Source organism: Sminthopsis crassicaudata, chromosome 4, assembly GCF_048593235.1.
Source record: "Sminthopsis crassicaudata isolate SCR6 chromosome 4, ASM4859323v1, whole genome shotgun sequence".
Lineage (NCBI taxonomy): Eukaryota > Metazoa > Chordata > Mammalia > Dasyuromorphia > Dasyuridae > Sminthopsis > Sminthopsis crassicaudata.
In genome coordinates, this window is record NC_133620.1 from 372,335,661 (window position 1) to 372,354,347 (window position 18,687).

Genomic DNA, 18,687 nt, shown 5'->3' on the forward strand with positions numbered 1-18,687 from the left:
TTGAATTTATAGAAAATAAAAGTGGATATTTTAAGAAATATTTTTATACTACAGATAGTCAACACTGTATTACTGAGTACTATAAATACTATATAAGTACTATATGACACTTCAATGACATATACTGAATATTCCCACTAAACTATTTTATCCCATGGATCAGTCCCAGCATGTTCAAGTCAACAAGAAGTTGAGACTACTACAATGTTATCAAAAGGATACTTTTATGGACAAAAACCAGATTAGTCTGGCCCAGTTGGAGAGCAGTTACTTTCGCTGTTTTTTCATCCAGTGAAGCTACCTTATCAAAGGCATAATTATCAAATGCAACTTTATGATCTTGCAACTGAAGCTCATAATGTTCCAGGGGAAAACTGACCTCTGCAAGAAATGGAAGATAAAGAGAAGATAAAGATTAAACCAATAATGGCCTAGTCACTGAAGATTTATAAAAAAAATAAAACCTTATGGAAATCAGATAGAAGGTCTAAAGAAAGAAATTATATCCTCTACTTCCCCATTCGAACTGTGAGGATTTTTCATATTTATTTGCAAAGGAATTAAATGTGTATTTACTGTAGTGAAAACCTAGATATTAATATAGTCGGATAGGCTGAGGAACAAGAGGTGGTGACTAATGCAGTGAAAGAACAGCAATAAGAAATGTGAGAAGAACCAATACACATTTTATAGTCCAGATAGAATTTGTGGAACAAATTATTTTTTATAACTACAATGACAAGCCTATTAATCAGTTTTCATAATAAATTTCTAAAGACTTTTTTAAAAGCAACTTTTGCAGATAAGAATTTAAAATCATTTCAATAGTATTCAACAATCTCTACTAATTTGCTAATTGGAACCTCTGCAAGCCCACCAAGTATTGTCATTTTGTCTGGAAGAGTGATAATCTGAAGATTGTTTGAAGATTGTTTATTCTCTAAACAATGAAAACAAATCAACAGCTTACATATGTTGTTATCCAGTTCAAGATATCCTGACTGTCTATATTCAGTGTTGACATAGAAATAAGTAAAACTTGAAAATATAAAGTAGAACCCTGCGTACTTCATTTTAAACTGCCTTCATTTTTGCTGCTATTGGAGAAAAGAAGTCAAGATGTGGTGGCAAAATGAGATTGTGCAAAGATGGATACTTACCTGTCATTTTCCCCTGGACTATCTTGGCAACTCTGTATTTGATAAACGCTCCTACCAAAAGGTAAATATCATGGGAAGGTATGAGGAATATATTTTCCAAAACCAGTAGACGTATCAATGCAGCTGGCACTTTCTAACAGAGAAAAAAACCATACACTTAAGCTTCCAAATTTATGCCCTCAGTGCCAGATTTAAAAGCATTATTAAATTCTAAGTAGCATTTTAAAATAAATTTTTATATCCTAAATTCCATCTTCAGATAATTTTAAGGACAACTGCATATCTTGATAATATACTAATTTTAGTCACTGATTAAAAATAAGAAAGTCTATGCTTCCCCCCCCCCCGCCCCAAGAGGGTAGAAAGTAGTAGAAAGGCAAATAGAAACTAGAAGAAATGAGGTTTTAATCTGTATTAAATACAAATAATAAACTTCACATAAACAAAGTTTGCGAGTTGAAAGTTTATAACATTAGTTTACCTTATAGAAGGGTTCATGTACACGAACTTTTATAACCGCTGCACCTGTCCTAATTCCAGATACCAGAATCATATCCCCTTGTTTCCCTTCTTTTTCCATTTCAGCTATATACTTTGGTGGAGAATATTCAGCTTCACAGTATTTCAGAATCCTAATGAGACAGAATTGAGTTTGTACCTCATAGAATCAGAAAAATCAATTTCTTCTAAAAGCTCTCCATAAAAATGGTATCTCTAGTGGCTTTATAGGAGAAAGAAGATAAGACCTATGCAAAATGAGTTTACTTCCTATATATCTAACTAATATTGAGATGGGATTGAATCTGGGTTAAATTAAGAACTACTCTCTGTACTAAAAACAGAGTTATTTATAATAATGGTTATTTTTAGCAATTACCTAAAATAGAAGAAATAGCATTAGCAATAGGACTGTTGACTAAACATAACGTCCAAAAAGACCTTGAGTTCTTTTTTTTTTTTTGTTCTCACTAGTATTTTATTTTCCCAAGTACATATAATTTTCAACATTCATTTTTGTAAGAATTTGTATTCTAAATTTTTCTCCCTCCCTTACCTCCCCTCTCCCCAAGACATCAAGCAACGTGATACAGATTAAACATGTGCAATCCTTTTAAACATATTTCTATATTGTTATATTGTACAAGAAAAGGCAGACCAAAAGGGAAAAAAATGCAAGAAAGAAAAAAACAAACAAACAACCACCAAAAAAAGATGAAACTATTATGTTTTGATAAATATTCAGTTTTCTCTCTGGATGCAGATGGCATTTTCCATCCCAAGTCTATTGGAATTGCTTTGAATCATCTCACTGTTGAAAAGAGCCAAATCCATCACAGTTGATCATTATATAAGAATCTTAAGTTCTTTTTCATAAAAGTGAATTATGATTTAAAGAACACTTGTCTCATAGTCCTATGAGATATGTAATGGTTTTTCATTCTCATTTTAATTATAAGAAAACTGGGTCTTAGAGAAAGTCAGTGACTTGCTCAGTAATAGAGTCCTAATATGTTTCTCAAAGTCCAGTGCTTCTTCCACTACACTACGTGTATAGTGAAGAGCAATAACTCTTCTTATGATCAACTTGGGATGAAGAAGAAACCCTCCAAACATACTAGATATCATTCCTCTACCAGAAATCTTCCTCCTGATAAACTATCTGCTTCCAAAAGCTGTCTTAATAGCACAGTCATTAAAATCCATGAATATGGTTGGCATTCAGTTTGCTCTCCAGGACCAGATGGGTTCCTTCTGCACAGATGGTTTGTGTTTGGTTAGGGGGTTACCTAATTTTGCTAGACAGCTCTACCCTTTCTGATTCGTTATCCTTGGCAATACTCCACTCGAACATCATCCCTGCCAAACTGCTGAATGTGTTTCCTGTAGATCAAAACCAAAAACAGAAAAAATAGAAAATACAGATTCAAAAATAGCTATATATTGTGAACACAGAAGCTAAAACCTCACCAGCAAATGCTCCTTCATCACAGAATACATAAGTATTATTACAGAAAAAAATTAAGATAGCTCATAAACCATAGCACAGAAGAAATAAATACTTTGGCTGTACAACTCTGCAGAGCATAGAAAAATAAAGTTGATCAACTTCCGGTTGTCAAATGTAAAGCCAGCCACACATTCTTTTGTTCCTCTTTGCCAATATCCCTTACAAATAGGATAAGAATCACTCTATAATTTCCTTTATAGCTGATAGATTCCCAATGACTCCTAATTAAGTACCTGAGTATTTCTAATATTTTCATCTTTTAGACTGAAAAAACTGTCCCATTTTTAAGCTATTTTAGAGAAAGACATGAGTTAAAATGTCTTTAACAACATGGCAGCACTAGAAACATCATAGAAAATGTAATATAAAACCAGTAGATTATAGTCTTATAAGATAAGATATAATGTAAGATAACTAAAAAGTTTTGCATTTTCCTTCAAGGTCCAAAGGTCAAGATTTAGTCTAGCCAGGAAATTCCACAAAATATTCTGAATGTGTATCTAGGAACCATTAGCAGAAACTAAAAAAATAGAATTTGGGTATATGCAGAGTTTTATGGGAATCATGATTTTAAAAAATTTATAAACTAAACTTATGATTAAGATCCTTACACACATAAATGTCAATTCACCTTTAATTATTCCATTTGAGAAAAAGTTTATACCTATTTGTTTCCCAAATGACATATTTTCATATGCTAAGTCCAAGATTAAAGTTACTATTCTTTAGGAAATTAATGATCTTCTATGATTATTTACCTTCAGCATCCAATGCTCTCACCAGCAGTTCCAATGGAGAATCATCCACATAGAGTTCCCGAGTTCGAGATATAATTTCAATGCTGTCTATCACATCAACCTTAACATCACAGCGCAGTTCATGGTCAGTCACTAAAATGAACCCAGAACTAAGAATTTAACTCATTAAATCACAAATCTATTAAACTTCCCAAATTTTTAGATACAGTTAACCCTAATTTGAATGAGAGAAAAGGGTATAATGTTTATAATCATTTGCAATGTTTATAACCAATGCAATAAGATGCATTAAACATGCAGACTCACAAATCAATGTATTTAAAATATGGTCCAAAGAACCATATCATAGCTTACAAACTTACAGCTGGGAAGAGCCGTAAGAGATAATTTACTATAACTCCTCCTTTAACAGAAGAAGAAACTGAGGCTTAAAGTTAAGTGACTTGCTCAAGGTGACAAAGGTACTAAGTAGCAGAACTACAATATGAACTAATGGATTTGATTCTAAATACAGCATTATTTTTAATAAACCTGTCACACTGCCTCGCTTTTAATATATAAAATGAAATTGATTAGATTAAAAGCTATTTTATATGTATTTTAAAAATATTGCTTAATGTATTTACTATGTAAATACTATGTATTTATTACATGTTTTATCCATTTATTACTTACATAAATTTGCTTACACACTGTTTCTTTACTCTGATGTTTTCACAAAATTTTAGGTCCAATTTTATTTACCACAAAGATGAACCAAATCTAATATCAATACATATATATATATATACACATACATACATATACACACACCATGGGGGGGTGGAAATCACTTAAGAACCACATATAAGTAAAAAATAGCTTACAACCCATTTTGATAGTTTGGTTCTTCCAGAAAAATATAAAATAAATAAAAAGAAAATAAAATCAATGTACTTAAAATAGGAAACAAAATTTACAACACTAATTTTTTAAAATTTCTGGTTTAAATTATGATTAGGTAAAGGACAAAGAAAAGGAAGTAGAGGGAAAAGATGATTGAAGGAAAGAATAAATTTGGGGAAGACAGGAGAGAACAAGGAATAGAGAGACAAAGAAAGTGTCTATAGTTTCTTGTTTGCCTTAGTTATTTCTCCTATGCTTTGTTTAAATATTATTTATTAGCCTACACGAAAGCATAATATTTCCTGAATGCCTCTATGTAACCAACATCATACAAACAGCTCTCATTCTCCTTTCCACATCCTCCACTACCTAAACCCCTGTAGTTCCTTCCTGTATCCATACCCTACCCATTTTTGTAAGGTCTTATTCTTCTCCTCAGCTGTCCCCAAATCATAAAGCTTAGTATTCCACCTCATTGTGGCTTGGAGAAAAGCACATTAGCTGTGAATCAAAGGTTTCAAGTGCACATCCTACCTCTCCCCATGTGATCTTAGCCAAGTCATTTAACATCCCTTGGCCTTGGTTAGACAGAGACCTCTGAGGGCCACTGTAGTCTTACCAATGTACCAGGTACCATATTAGCACTGTGGCCACAACCTCCTTCCTTTTCCCGTACATCCAACCACAAAATTACAAGATCCTGAAGGATAATCTTTGTATCTTCTTGTGCCTACAATATTACTTTAACAGAGCATTAAATACAGGTAACAAATGGATGGCCTATTAATGTGCCTCACTTAACTCTTACTTGTTGATTTTTCTTCTCTCTCTCTCCTTCATCTGGGTATTCTATCCACAGTCTTTTTCTTTATAGAGTCCATGGTTTCTCTCACAGAGGCATGACAAGTCATTTGGAAGAGGAAATCAATTCCCTCTATATAGCTCCAGAGAACAGAACAGAAGCCAAGGATGGAAGTTTAAAGGAGAAAGATTCAGCTCAATATTAGAAGGAGCCTGCAGAAAATTATGATGTTTGAAAATGGAAGGGGCTACCTTCTGGGATACTAAGTTTCCCATCATAGGATCAAAGGATTTAGAAATGGGTCATTTCCAAATCATTTAACCTAGCCTGTCCATTTTATAGATGAGAAAACTGAAGTTTAGAAAGGTTAATTGGTTTGTTCAAGTTTACAGAGGCACTAAGTACTTGGTCAGAAACACAGGTCCTTTGATTACATATCCTGGAGTCCCTTCCATTATAACTCGACCATCTTCTTCTGTAGTTTAAACTGAGGCTTGATGACAAGATGTGAGAAATATTACAGAAGGAGTTCCTGACTTGTGACAGAAAGTTCCCTAGATAACGCACAACGTCATCTCTTCCAATGTTAAGATTCTGTGGTTTTAAGCAACAAGGACCTGAAGTAGAGTGACATTGTGGGAGTGACAAGAAAGGTCTATAAAGAGGAAACAAAAGAAGAAGTGATTAGACTTGACAACCAGATTCCTTATAAGGAATATGAAACACTAAAAGATGATGTTGAGGTTTTAAATCTGCATAATTGAAAGAAGTGCCACTGATAAAAATAAGGAAGTCAAGAAGATGACTTAGTTTGCAGTAGTTAAGCTCAATTTTGCTCATTCTGAGTTTGAGATGACTAACACATACTACGGTAACATCCATATAAAGTGGATCAATAAACAGAAATAGGGGACTGGAACGTAGGATGAATGAACACACAGTGTTGATTGTTCACACCTCTCTCTAACAAACTTCTTTTCATCCTCAATCATTTGCACATTCTTTCCATCTTTTTGTACTCACATTAACCTGTCTTGCTCCAGAAGACACTACTTCCTTGCCTGCCATCTCCAGTGCTGGCTGTTATTTCTTTCATACTGAGCCAGAAAGAAAAGGTGGCATTATCTTTGCTTTCCATTCCAATTTTCTTTTTCTTTTTTGCACAGTAGCTTTGTGTAGATCCCTCTTTAGGCAGCCTAGTAGTTCCCAGTTCCAACAGGCTCACCGTATTGGTGCCAGACTAAGTGGCTTTATTCCTAAAGCATTTCAGAACTCTCTGAGGTTAAGCAACCTACCAGCCATAGCCTCTTCAGTAACGGGAATTACATTCATGTACCACTATGCTCAACCCACTTTGACTTTCAAATTCTTCCTCTACTACTACAGTATAGAAATCTCTTCTTTGAGGGAAAGGGACCTGTATGTGCCAAAATGTTTATGGCAGCCTTTTTGTAGTGGCTAGAAACTGGAAAATTAATGGATGCCCATCAATTGGAGAATGGCTGAATAAATTATGGTATATGAATGTTATGGAATATTATTGCTCTGTAAGAAATGATCAGCAGAGTGAATACAGAGAGGCCTGAAGAGAATAAAATGAACTGATGCTGAGTGAAATGAGCAGAACCAGGAGATTATTATACACTTCAACAATGATACTGTAAGAGGATGTATTCTGATGGAAGTAGATATCTTTGACAAAGGGAAGATCTAATTCAGTTCCAATTGATCAATGATAGAATCAGCTACACCCAGAAAAGGAACACTGGGAAATGAGCGTGAACTGTTTGCATTATTTTTACCTTCTGAATCCAATTCTTCCTGTGCAACAAGAGAACTGTTCGGTTCTACACACATATATTGTATCTAAGATATACTATAACATATTTAACATGTATAAGACTGCCTGCCATCTAGGGGAGGGGATGGAGAGAAGGAAGGGAAAAGTCAGAACAGAAGTGAGTGCAAGGAATAATGTTGTAAAAAATTACCCATGCATATGTACTGTTAATAAAAAGTTATAATAAAAAAATAAATACTTTCATATTTAAAAAAATAAAAAAGAAATCTCTTCTTTGGAGTCATTCCACTTCCAACAATATTTGACCCAAATCCTCTTTCTTGTGATTTATCAGCTTCCAGATCCCTCTCCTCCTTTCCAAAAGGATTTGCCACTGAAAAAAATTGAACTTCTTCTGTATCATTTTATTGATCCTACTTACAATTAATTGCTTTTGTCCTATAACTACTTAAATCAAGGTTCTTTGTCTCTGAACTTAGTTCAGAGATTCAATTGATCTATAATGGATTAAGTTTAAAAATCCAGCTCTCCTGATCTAGTCTTGCTCAAGGAATTTAGCTGACCTTGGAGGGATGGGTACACCATCAAGCTATCGTTCAAGGATGTCTGGTTTGTTATATTGTACCTGGACTCTCATGAGGGAAAGGGGATTGTTGCTAGTCCCTATTACCAAACTTTCTTTCTTCTTCTTTTTTTTTTTAACTTTTTTTTATTTATAATTTTTTTCACAATATATATGCATGAGTAATTTTTTTAATAATATCCCTTGTATTCATTTTTCCAAATTATGCCCTCCCTCCCTCTACTCCCTCCCCCTGATGACAGGCAATCCCATACATTTTACATATGTTACAATATAACCTAGATACAATATATGTGTGTAAATACCATTTTCTTATTGCACATTAAGTATTAGATTCCGAAGGTATAAGTAACCTGGGTAGATAGACAGTAGTGCTAACAATTTACATTCACTTCCCAGTGTTCCTTCTCTGGGTGTAGTTATTTCTGTCCATCATTGATCAACTGGAAGTGAGTTGGATCTTCTTTATGTTGAAGATATCCACTTCCATCAGAATACATCTTCATACAACATTGAAGTGTACAGCGATCTTCTTATTACCAAACTTTCAAACAATCATATTATTCCCCTTGCCTAAGCTCTTTAACCAATCATGTTGTCCTCAATCCCATCTACAATTATCATCTATCCTGTTCCTTTTTTTTTTTTTTTTTTGTCCTGTACTCCCAAAACCTGTATAAGGGGTACAATACACAGGTGCATGTATACACACATACACAATCCCTGAAGCCCAGCTTACCAAACTACTAAAATGCTATGAACTTATATGATCTCTCTTCCTCTTTTTCTCTGCCTATACACACACATATATACATACACACATATATTTATATGTACATCTATAATATAAAGCACCCCTGTAAATAACCTTAATGCCTAAGGGTTCACAGAAGTTCTCCAATTAAACTGCTATGACTTATTCTAGCTCAAGCAACTCTCAGATAAGGAAAGTACCTCTATCAATACAGATTGGCACCCTCTTTGCAACTTATTAAGAGAGTTGTCTAGCACACAGACTCAAATAGAAATATGCACTAAACATAAGGATCTCTTTAATTGCCTATTGACTTAGAAAACCACATGTTAACATTACCTATGTTCTACTGAATTTTTATTTTAATAAATATTTCTCAATTATATTTTAATTTGGTTCTAGAGGACTAATCTGGTCTAAAAGTTAAGTAGGTAGCCTGTGACCAAACCACCAATATATGTCAAGAAGCAGAACTTGAACCCATGTCTTTCTGATGCCAAGGTCAGCTCTTTCTCCATTTGTCTTTGCCCCATACTGTACATATGTACATTACACTATATATATTACCAAAGTAGTACATGTAACAGGAACCTGTGATTCACTGACATGAGAAAATTCTTTAATTTTTTTTATTGAAGCTTTTTATTTTCAAAACATATATAAGGATAATTTTTCACCATTGACCCTCATAAAATCTTGTGTTCCAATTACCCTTTTCCCCTCACCCCCTTCCTTAGTTGGCAAGTAATACAATATATGTTAAACATGGTAAAAATATGCATAAATCCAACATAGGCATACATATTTATACAATTATCATGCTGCACAAGAAAAATCAGATAAAAAAGGGAAAAAATGAGAAAGAAAATAAAATTCAAGCAAACAATAAAAAAGTGAAAATGCTATGTTGTGATCCACACTCAGTTTCCACAGTCTCTCTCTTGTGTAGATGGCTCTCTTCATCATGAGATCATTGGAACTAGCCTGAATTGACTCATTGTTGAAAAGAATCACATCCATCAGAATTGATCATTGTATAATCTTGCTGTTGCCGTGTACAATGATCTCCTGGTTCTGCTCATTTCATTCACCATCAGTTCATGTAAGTCTCTCTGAGATTCTCTGAAATCATCCTGATGATTGTTTCTTAGAGAACCATAAGATTTTATAATATTTATATATCATATTCAGCCATTCTCCAACTGATGAGCATCCACTCAGTTTCCAGTTTCTTATCACTACAAAATGCCACAAGCATTTTTGTACAAATGGGTCCCTTTCCTTTCCTTAAAATTCATGAGAAAAGTCTTGATTAAGAAACTCCTACAAATGCAGGTCAGCAGCTTTGCTACAACTTCAGAGCCTTAGAAAGTTGCCCAGAGCAATTCTTCTTAAACTGTGAGTTTCAATCCCATATGTGATTACATAACTCCCATAATGTGGGAGTCATGAAATTATGATTTAATATCAGTAAATTATTTGTTTACTTATTTTATATACCTATATACTTGAGATCATGTTAAAAAAATTCTCAGGTGAAAAGGAGTCACAAGTAGAAAAAGTTTAAGAAGCCCTGGCCTAGAACATAGAGAAATCACTTTTATTGGGTCAGTATGTATTAGAGATACTATCTGAATTCAGATCTTCCTAGCTTTGAGGACAGCTTTCTATCCATTATGCCACAGATGTCTCCAATACATGTATATAACTTATATAATAGGTAAATGTAGATATATTATGGGTGTATGCTCAAAATAAATTTATTTAGTGAAGTACATGATCAAAAAAATTTAAAAACTATTAGCCCAGGAAATAAAAAGGTGATGAGGATAGTAGACTATAGTAGCCATATGAACAGAGACAAAAGGATTAGAGAAAGAGATCCTATAATATATAGATTTTTAAGACATAACAACTTCCTGGATATATAGAATAAGGAAAAATGAGATGAAAATGGTTACTAGGTTACTGGACAGAAATAGGGAAGTTCAGAAAAGGGGTATATTTCAAATATTTGAAGGGTTATCATCTAGAAGAAGTAATACATTTGAACTACTTTGGCCTCACATGATACAACTAAAAGCAACAGAAGTAGAATTTGCAAAGGTAAATTCAGTATTGATGAAACACAGAACTTCCTAACCTATGTAAAAACCTATTGTCTTCCTTGCATGGTAGTAAATGTCAACTCCTTGGAAATTTTAAAATAAAGTCTGAAACAAACTAAAAAGAGAATTATTAAAATATGGGTTGCTTTTGAGATCCTTCCTAATTTTTATACTCTTTGTAATTCTACACTATTCTTTTCAGTGGGCATTCCAAATGCATTTCCCTAACCTGCTTAGATGTATTCACTGAAGCTACCTATCAAAAGTCCAGTCATCATACACCTCAAACCCCATCTCGTACTCCTTCCTCCATTCACTCTTCTCCTTAGTTCTTGTCTATAAAGATGTGATCCTTCTCCTTGCCAAGATCCACTTCTGTAACCAAGCCATGTTCTTTGATCTTTCTTTCTTCTCACCTTCAACTTCTCAAACATTTCTAGATCTCATCTAGCTTATTTAAAAAAAACCTCTACCACCCCACGATGCTCCCTCTCAAGCTGATGTTTCTCCTTTATTTTACTGCCAGATAACAGAAAGAACTGTTTAAACACTTTCTCTTCATTCACTTTTTAATTGTTTTTTAAGTCCTATTTGACTCTTCATGACCCCATTTGGAATTTTCTTGGCAAAGATACAGGAGAGGTTTGCCAATTTCTACTCTAGCTTATTTTACAGATAATGAAATTGAGGCTAAGAAAGATAAGTGACTTGCCCAGGATCACACAGCTAGGCAGTGTCTGAAGACTGATTTGAACTCAGGAAAAAATTCTTATTCCAGGTCCAATGTGATATCCACTTATCACTTGGCTGCCCTCTCACTAACCTTTCAGTTTGTAGCAGTTATTCTCCTGGAGCTACCAAAACTCTTTAACTACTCATTCCAAAGGCTTTTGTAGTCCACATCCTCCATGACTTCTATACAGCTTCTGATACCTCTAACAACTCTCTTCATTCCAATTCAATTCCTCAAGTATTTATGAAGAGCTATGTGAAAGGCACTGTGTTAGGTACAGGGGATACAAAGACAAAAATGAAGCTGCTTTTAATGAACTCATCCTCCTGAACATTCTCTCTGACCTTTCAGTCTCTTTTTGGGCCCTGCTCTGTCCAGGTTCTTCTTTTCAGGCTCTTGTTAGATCAGCATTCATTTTTTGCACCCAGGATTTTGTCCTGAGCCCTCTTTTTTTCCTCTCAGAGATCTCAAAGGCTCCCATGTGGACAATGATTACCTCTACAAAAATTGCTCCCAAATCTATATACTATCTCAACCTTTCTATTTAATAAACATATCCTCTGCACTACAATATATGCTAACTCTTGAATTTCAGTGCCAATTAACTGTCCACAGGCTGAAAGAAGTTTGCAACTTGGTATCTCTATTCAGAACTCTGCTTCTCTCACTAAACTTGCTCCTTCAGAATTTTCTCTTCTCAGTCATTCGGATTCATAGCCTCAAAGTTACCCTTGACTCTTCCTGCTTCTTCCATATCCAATCAGTTCCTAATTCCATAGTTCTTACTTTTTCTCGAGTGAGCTAACATACATAAAGGACATTCTGGCAATTAGACAGAGCCACAGATATCTCAGGGCTCTCTTCTTTTCTTCCTCTATACCATTTCACTTAGTAATCTCATCTGCTTTCATGGCTCCAATTATCTCTAGACACAATGATTTAGATCTACTTGTCCATCCCATATTCTCTTCCCCATCTCCACTCTCACATCTTTAACTGCCTTTTAGACTTCTTGAACTGGATGTTTCATAGACATCTTATACCCAGTTAAGGTGCAATGTAGGGACCATTGAGATGGCAAAGAGGATGGAGCATTGAGACTGGAGTCAAGAAGACCAGAGTTCAAATCTAGCCTTTGACACTACCTGTATGACCTAGAGCAAGTCATTTAACTTGGCTGTCTCAATTTCTTCAACTTTAAAGTAAGGGTAATAATAGCTCCTATCTCATAGAACTATTTAAGTTGGAAGGATCAATTGAGTTATTTGTAAAGGACCTAACAGTTCACTTCACATAGTAGAGACACTGTATAAATGCTAGCTATTATTATAATTATAATTAGCAATTATGTTCAAAACAAAACTCATTTTTCTTTCTTTCAAAAATACTTCTTCCTCACTTCCTTATTACTGTTGAGAGTACCAATACCATCTGTCACCCAGACTTACTCTCTCACCTCCATCCCTTCTATCATTGTCCTGTAGTTTCTCCCTGTATAATGTTTCATATTTTCACTTCCTTTCTTTCATTTGACATTATAATCCCCCTAATATAAAGCTTCATCATCACATGGCTAAAATATTGCAATAATTCTCTTCCTGAAGTCAAAAGATCCCATTCAAATCCAACCTTTCCCCCTTTGTCAAATAGATCTTCCTAAAATACAGGTCTGACCATAAAACCCAACTATTTAATAAACTTCAGTGGCTCCACATTACCCCTAAGACCAAAAATGAAATCCTGTTTGCCTCCAAAGCTCTTCATAACCTGCCTGCCTATAACCAGTACTTTCTGCCTTTCCAGTCTTCTGACACCTTTCTCCCTTCCATGTCCTCTAACCTACTGACAGGGACCTCTGAGCTATTCCTATCACACAATGTTTTTGCTCCCACACCTGCAATACTCTCCCCTCTCATTTCTGCCTTCTTTGTCTTTTCTCATGTTTCAACTAAAGTTCCACCTTCTGCAAGAAGCTTTTCCTTTTTTTCTTTAATCCTAGTACCCTCTCCTCTCAGACTATCTCCAATCTATGGTTTTAGTAGGGGCAACTGGGTGGTACAGTAGATTAGAGCACCAAGCCTAGAATCAGAAACACTCCTCTTCTTGAGATCAAATCTGGCCTCAGATACTAGTAACGAAGAGCCAGACATCATTAGAAAATAGCTGAACAAAAATTGTTGTACACAGCCATGTGCATGTTGTCTCTTTTTTTTTTTCCTTCCTTTGTATTCTTAGTGCTTAACAGTGTCTGGCACATAATAGTCATCTAATAAACACCAGTTAACTGAAGAAGGCTGTACTAAGGACTGAGGAATATTTGAGTTTGAGTGCTAGCCTCAAACACTATATGATCTTAAGTCATTTAACATCTCAGCCTTAATTCTTCATGGGTAAAATGAAGATAAGCATAGTAATAAGTTTCAACTCTCATAGCTGTTGTGAGGACCCAATGAAATAACTAATGAAAGCCATTTTGCAAATCTTAAAACACTATATAAATGCAAGCTATAATAATAATTATAATAATTATTATTTTCTCCACTCATATCCACCAATTTAGTTCAGGCTTTTATCATCTCTCTCCTGGATTATTGTAATAGCCTCCTAAATGGCCTTGTTTCCAATCCATCTTTTACCCAAGCTGTCAAAATAATTTTCCTAAGGCAGAGGAATGATCAGGTTACTCCACAGCTCAGAAAGCAGAATATAAACTCCTTAGCCTAGCATTTAAAGTTCTAAAGAAAACTTTACACTTTACACTCTTTCAGTGGTCCTCAAACTTTTTAAATAGGGGGCCAGCTCACTGTCTCTCAGACTGTGGGAGGGCTGGACTACAGTAAAAACAAAAGCTCATGCTCTGTCTCCGCCCCTCAGCCCATTTGCCATAACCAGGCGGGCCACATTTAGTTTGAGAATCCCTGCAAATCCCAGTCAATTGTAGACTGTGGAGGCTTACATTTTTCAACTCAACCAGTTGTGTTCTGTGAGGGTGGGACATCAGACCAAGGAAGATTTCTGGAGCCTGTGTTTAGAAACACTGAGTGGGTCAACCTCATTTCATACTACTCCCTTCACACATATTCTACAAACCAGTCAAAAGAGGACAGTTTGACTCCAAATGGCACAAGCCATTTCTCAAGCCTTCAATATATTTCTGTCTCATCTCTGTTTCACAAAATCTCGGCTTTTCTGCATAACTCAGTTCATCTCCTCTCTCTCTTCTATAAATTATTCCCCGATTCTCATAGTTTTAATATATTCTCCTGAATTTTCTTTGTACCACATTCATCTATTTGTAATAGTAATCCCACCACATACACTCACTCCTCCTTGATGAAAAGCACTTCTATGGCTTTCTATCATCCCTAACATTTAGCACTTACTAGTCTGGTAACTAGTACTTAAAATATTTGTTGAACAACATTTTCTAATCCATCAGTCACCTTCTGGCTTTGTCTCCATATTATTAGACTATATTTAGTATAGTACTCAGATTAGACCCTGTAATAAAATTCTCATTTGAACACAAGGATTCCTTATTGCTAACCACTAAGCCTAACTATGGCAGCCATCATGACTATGGAGGTACTTAAAACAAGAGCAGGCGTAATAAAGGAGAAGGACGGGAAGGAATTCCCACAGAATTGACGCTATCTGAGCGCAGGCAGAGTCCCTCGTCACCCTCCAGGTTTGTATCATCAGGAGAGTTCGGAACCATACTTGTCTATCCAGGTAAGCGGGGGACACTGCACCTCTGTCTTAAATTGAAAAAATGCTCTGCTCAGTCTTCTAACTTTAAATACCATTGCTGATCATCTGTGAACGCCCCTGGATGATCGAATCCCAGACCTATTTGAATTTGTTTCTTCTCAACCTACCTATTTCTCGAGCTAGGATAACACTGCTGAGGCGTATTGGTTGGGTAGATTCAGCAATAAGTATAGCTCTTTGAGAACACAAGGTACTGTTTTCATACAGAGGCTCAACGGTGACTGCATCATGATGGCTAGAATGCCTGCCAGGACAAAGAACTCAAGCATGAAAGAGTGAACTCGTGTAGAGTTGCTTTTACCTAGAAAAAAATCCCCAATTCTTTTCTAGTTCATAAAGTACCTAATGAAGAGAGTGCTCAAGCTTTATAGGACTTGAGAAGGTTCTTAAAAAGTTTTTTTTTTTTTTTTAAAGTTCCCTTTGCCCAAAATCTCTGGAATTAGTCTTTCTTCCCCTAAACCTGTAAGATCAAACTCAATTTGTATCTTCATTGTAGGGAGACTGGTGTCTTCACAGAAGCTGGGACCTGAAGAGGTCCAGAATGAGGGTCACATAACGTGCTTAAGGGAAAAAAAAAAAAAAAAAAAAAGCCAAGTTTACTCTTGCATCCCTTCAACTCAAGAGTCATTAAACTACACTTGTTTCTTTGTATCTCTACCCAAAAAGTTCCTTAGACTCTGGGAAGGGGTCTAACCACAGGTTAGTCCCCTTCACAGTCCTGATGACTTGGGACCGTCATTTTCCAAAGAAGCCTGAGAAGCCCACAGTCATTTGATCCCGTGGACCTTTCGCTTTGGGGGAGAGGGGCTAAAGGAGCTCATTCTCTAGAAGGGTCCTTCCCCTCCCCCAGGCCTGGGAGGGCCCTGAGGCCCACAACCGCGTGGCCCTACGAGGCCTTTTCTTCTCTGGGGGACCAACGATTGGAGGGAGGGAGGAAGGGGTGGCTCAGGTTCCAGGGAGTGCTCCCTCTTCCAAAGCCAGGGGGCGCACTCATCCCTGCCTCGCCCCACCCTGGCCACTCTGGAGGATTTCCCAGAAGGGGAGGGGAGTGAGGAGCGCCTGTGCACTCGTGCGGAGTTCCGTTCGTCTGTGGGCGGGCACCCGACCCAGGGCTGGGGCCCCTCACCAGGTGTAGCAGCCCCGTTGGGCCTCCAGCAGGAAGGGCACCCGGCCAGGCTCCCGGCCGAAGGGCAATAGCACCTTGGGCACGTTGAGTTTGTTGGCCCGGGATCCGAGCAGGCTCAGCAGCAGCAGCGTCAAAAGCAGCGGCAGCGGCGTCCCCAACAAGTGCCTCAAGCCGCGGTCCCATCCGACCCCAGGCCTCCTCATGGCGGCCCAGGCTCCCGCTCAACCACCGGCCACGCCCCGGCTCGCAACAGCCAATGAGCGGGAGGGGGCGGGGCCCCGGGGCGCGTGAAGGAAGGAGAAACCGCTGGAAGGTTCGCCCCACCTTCCTCTCAGCCCCCAATTCTAACAATGAAAGTAACCTCGAGGGACCCGAGGTTAAACCTCCGGCGGCTAAACTTCCTCTGTAAATTCATCTGAATATAGATTCTCTAATCACCTAGCCCAGCCCACCATCTCATTCTTGCAGCCCACGGCGGTGCTAAAGTAGCTAGCTCCTCCGCAGCGTGGCCCGCGGCTTCCCGGGGGGAGGAAGGAAGCCTGAGGCGGGAAGGCGAGCAGCGGGCCTGGGATTAGGCTCGGTCTAGGTTTCCCGACTGGAAAGAATGCTGTCTTTGGGTGAAAGTTATCTAGTCTCACCTCACATTCTTCTGTGAAACTGAAGTCCAGAGGAGGTGCCTTGCTGGAGGTTACTCAGCAGGCAAAAGGTCCGAGCCCAGGGCCAGTTTACGAGTCTTCAAACGACGGGGATTAGAATTAGAACGAAGGGGTAGGATCAAGAGTTCGTTTTACCTGGGTCCTCTTTCTCTCCCTGGCTCCAGACCCCGCAGAGGCACTTTCCCTCCCAAAGCCAGCGTTTCCTAATCCTGGGTCCCCCCATTTCCTCCGCCTAAAGGCTTCAGCAAACCACTCATTCTATTCCTCCTTTAATCTCCGGACTCAAGCCTCCGGGAATGGCAGAAAGTGTACAATTCTTTTCCCTTTGTCTTTCTTCCCATTCACTCCACCCGCCTCCCCTGTCTGAAGCGCTTTCCGTCTGTATACTCACCTGTGTCACATCCTTCTGGATGTTAACTTTTGGGGGAGGCTCCCACTTTTGATAGCTCCTTCTTTGCCATGTGTTATCATTGAGGTCTTAGCCTCAGCGAGCATCCAAAGGACTATAAATGGTGCTGAACCCCGCTCTCCGGATCTTTTAACTAAATGACCTCATGTTCTCTCTTCAATAGCTTTCAAATGGACTAAATGAGCTATAATAGACTATTCTCCTGTTCCTGCCCTTGGTAAGGCTGGTAGTCCTACACGTCTAGTGTAGCATTTTAAGTTCCTGGGATCCATTAAAGCTTAGCTCAAACACCATTTCCGGGGTAATCTTCCTGAGCTCCCTTGCTCTCAAATTACCGACATTTCCCCACCTCAGAAATCCTACGATGGTCTCAAAATGCAAGTTAAATTTAAGTTAAAGTTTCCTCAAAAAAAATTTAAAAACTTAAACTTTTAAAGTTGCCAATAAGATGACTCATACCCTGTGAATAAGAACAAAGCCTCAAATGACTAGCCCCAGCACCTAAGGTGGTGGCTGGCACAGGGCAGATTTTGAATGTCCACCGAAGTTAAAATTCCCTTTTAACTTCGAGGGCCAGAAAAGTAAAGTGCCAGAAACAGGTGAACTATTTAAAGACGAGTTTGAGATCCACCCTCTCAAAACTGGCTGAAATCCGGGGTATAGGTTATTGCTTTTTCTAAAAGACAAAAGGAAATGGCCTTAATATAAAGTCTTCTATTATTTCTCCAAAGAGACAGATCAAAAACCAAACCTTGCAAGACAAAAACTGGCCAGCTTGAAGACATAGGAGAGGTAAAAAAAAAAAAAAAAAGTAACCTACAGGCAAGCTAGGGGGCGCAGTGGAAAGAGCACCAGCCCTGAATTCAGGAGGACCAGAGTTCAAATTTGATCTCAGTTAACACTTCCTAGCTGTGTGACCCTGGGGAAGTCACTTAAAAAAAAAAAAAAAAAAAAAAAAAAAAAGTAACCTACAATATTGGCTCACTCATTCCTTATCTGTCCCCTTGCCCATAAAAGGGGAATGATGATCCTGGCTGTACCCACTACCTCAGAGGATTGTTGGAGGATCAAGTGAGAACATGTGTAAATTAGAAAAATGTATCTTTGGTATTACTTCTGTGACTTTGAGGGAG

At 37.5% G+C, this 18,687-nt stretch overlaps 1 protein-coding gene across 6 annotated transcripts in view; it reads right to left on the reverse strand.

Moving 5' to 3' along the window:
- The window catches only part of NUP210L (nucleoporin 210 like), a 147,543-nt gene extending 128,956 nt beyond the window's left edge, over positions 1–18,587 (reverse strand). For all 6 annotated transcript variants that reach the window (XR_012481658.1, XR_012481659.1, XM_074265197.1 and 3 more), the window contains exons 1-7: positions 16,490–18,587; positions 15,471–15,607; positions 3,927–4,058; positions 2,948–3,041; positions 1,642–1,792; positions 1,161–1,293; positions 223–381 (exon numbers count right to left, since the gene is read on the reverse strand). Coding sequence is in view for 4 of the 6 variants with exons in the window: in XM_074265197.1 (XP_074121298.1) it covers positions 223–381; positions 1,161–1,293; positions 1,642–1,792; positions 2,948–3,041; positions 3,927–4,058; positions 15,471–15,607; positions 16,490–16,692 (1,009 nt within the window). In the remaining 2 variants the exon portion in view is untranslated. The remainder of the gene's footprint in view (positions 1–222; positions 382–1,160; positions 1,294–1,641; positions 1,793–2,947; positions 3,042–3,926; positions 4,059–15,470; positions 15,608–16,489) is intronic.
- Positions 18,588–18,687: the final 100 nt, after the last annotated feature.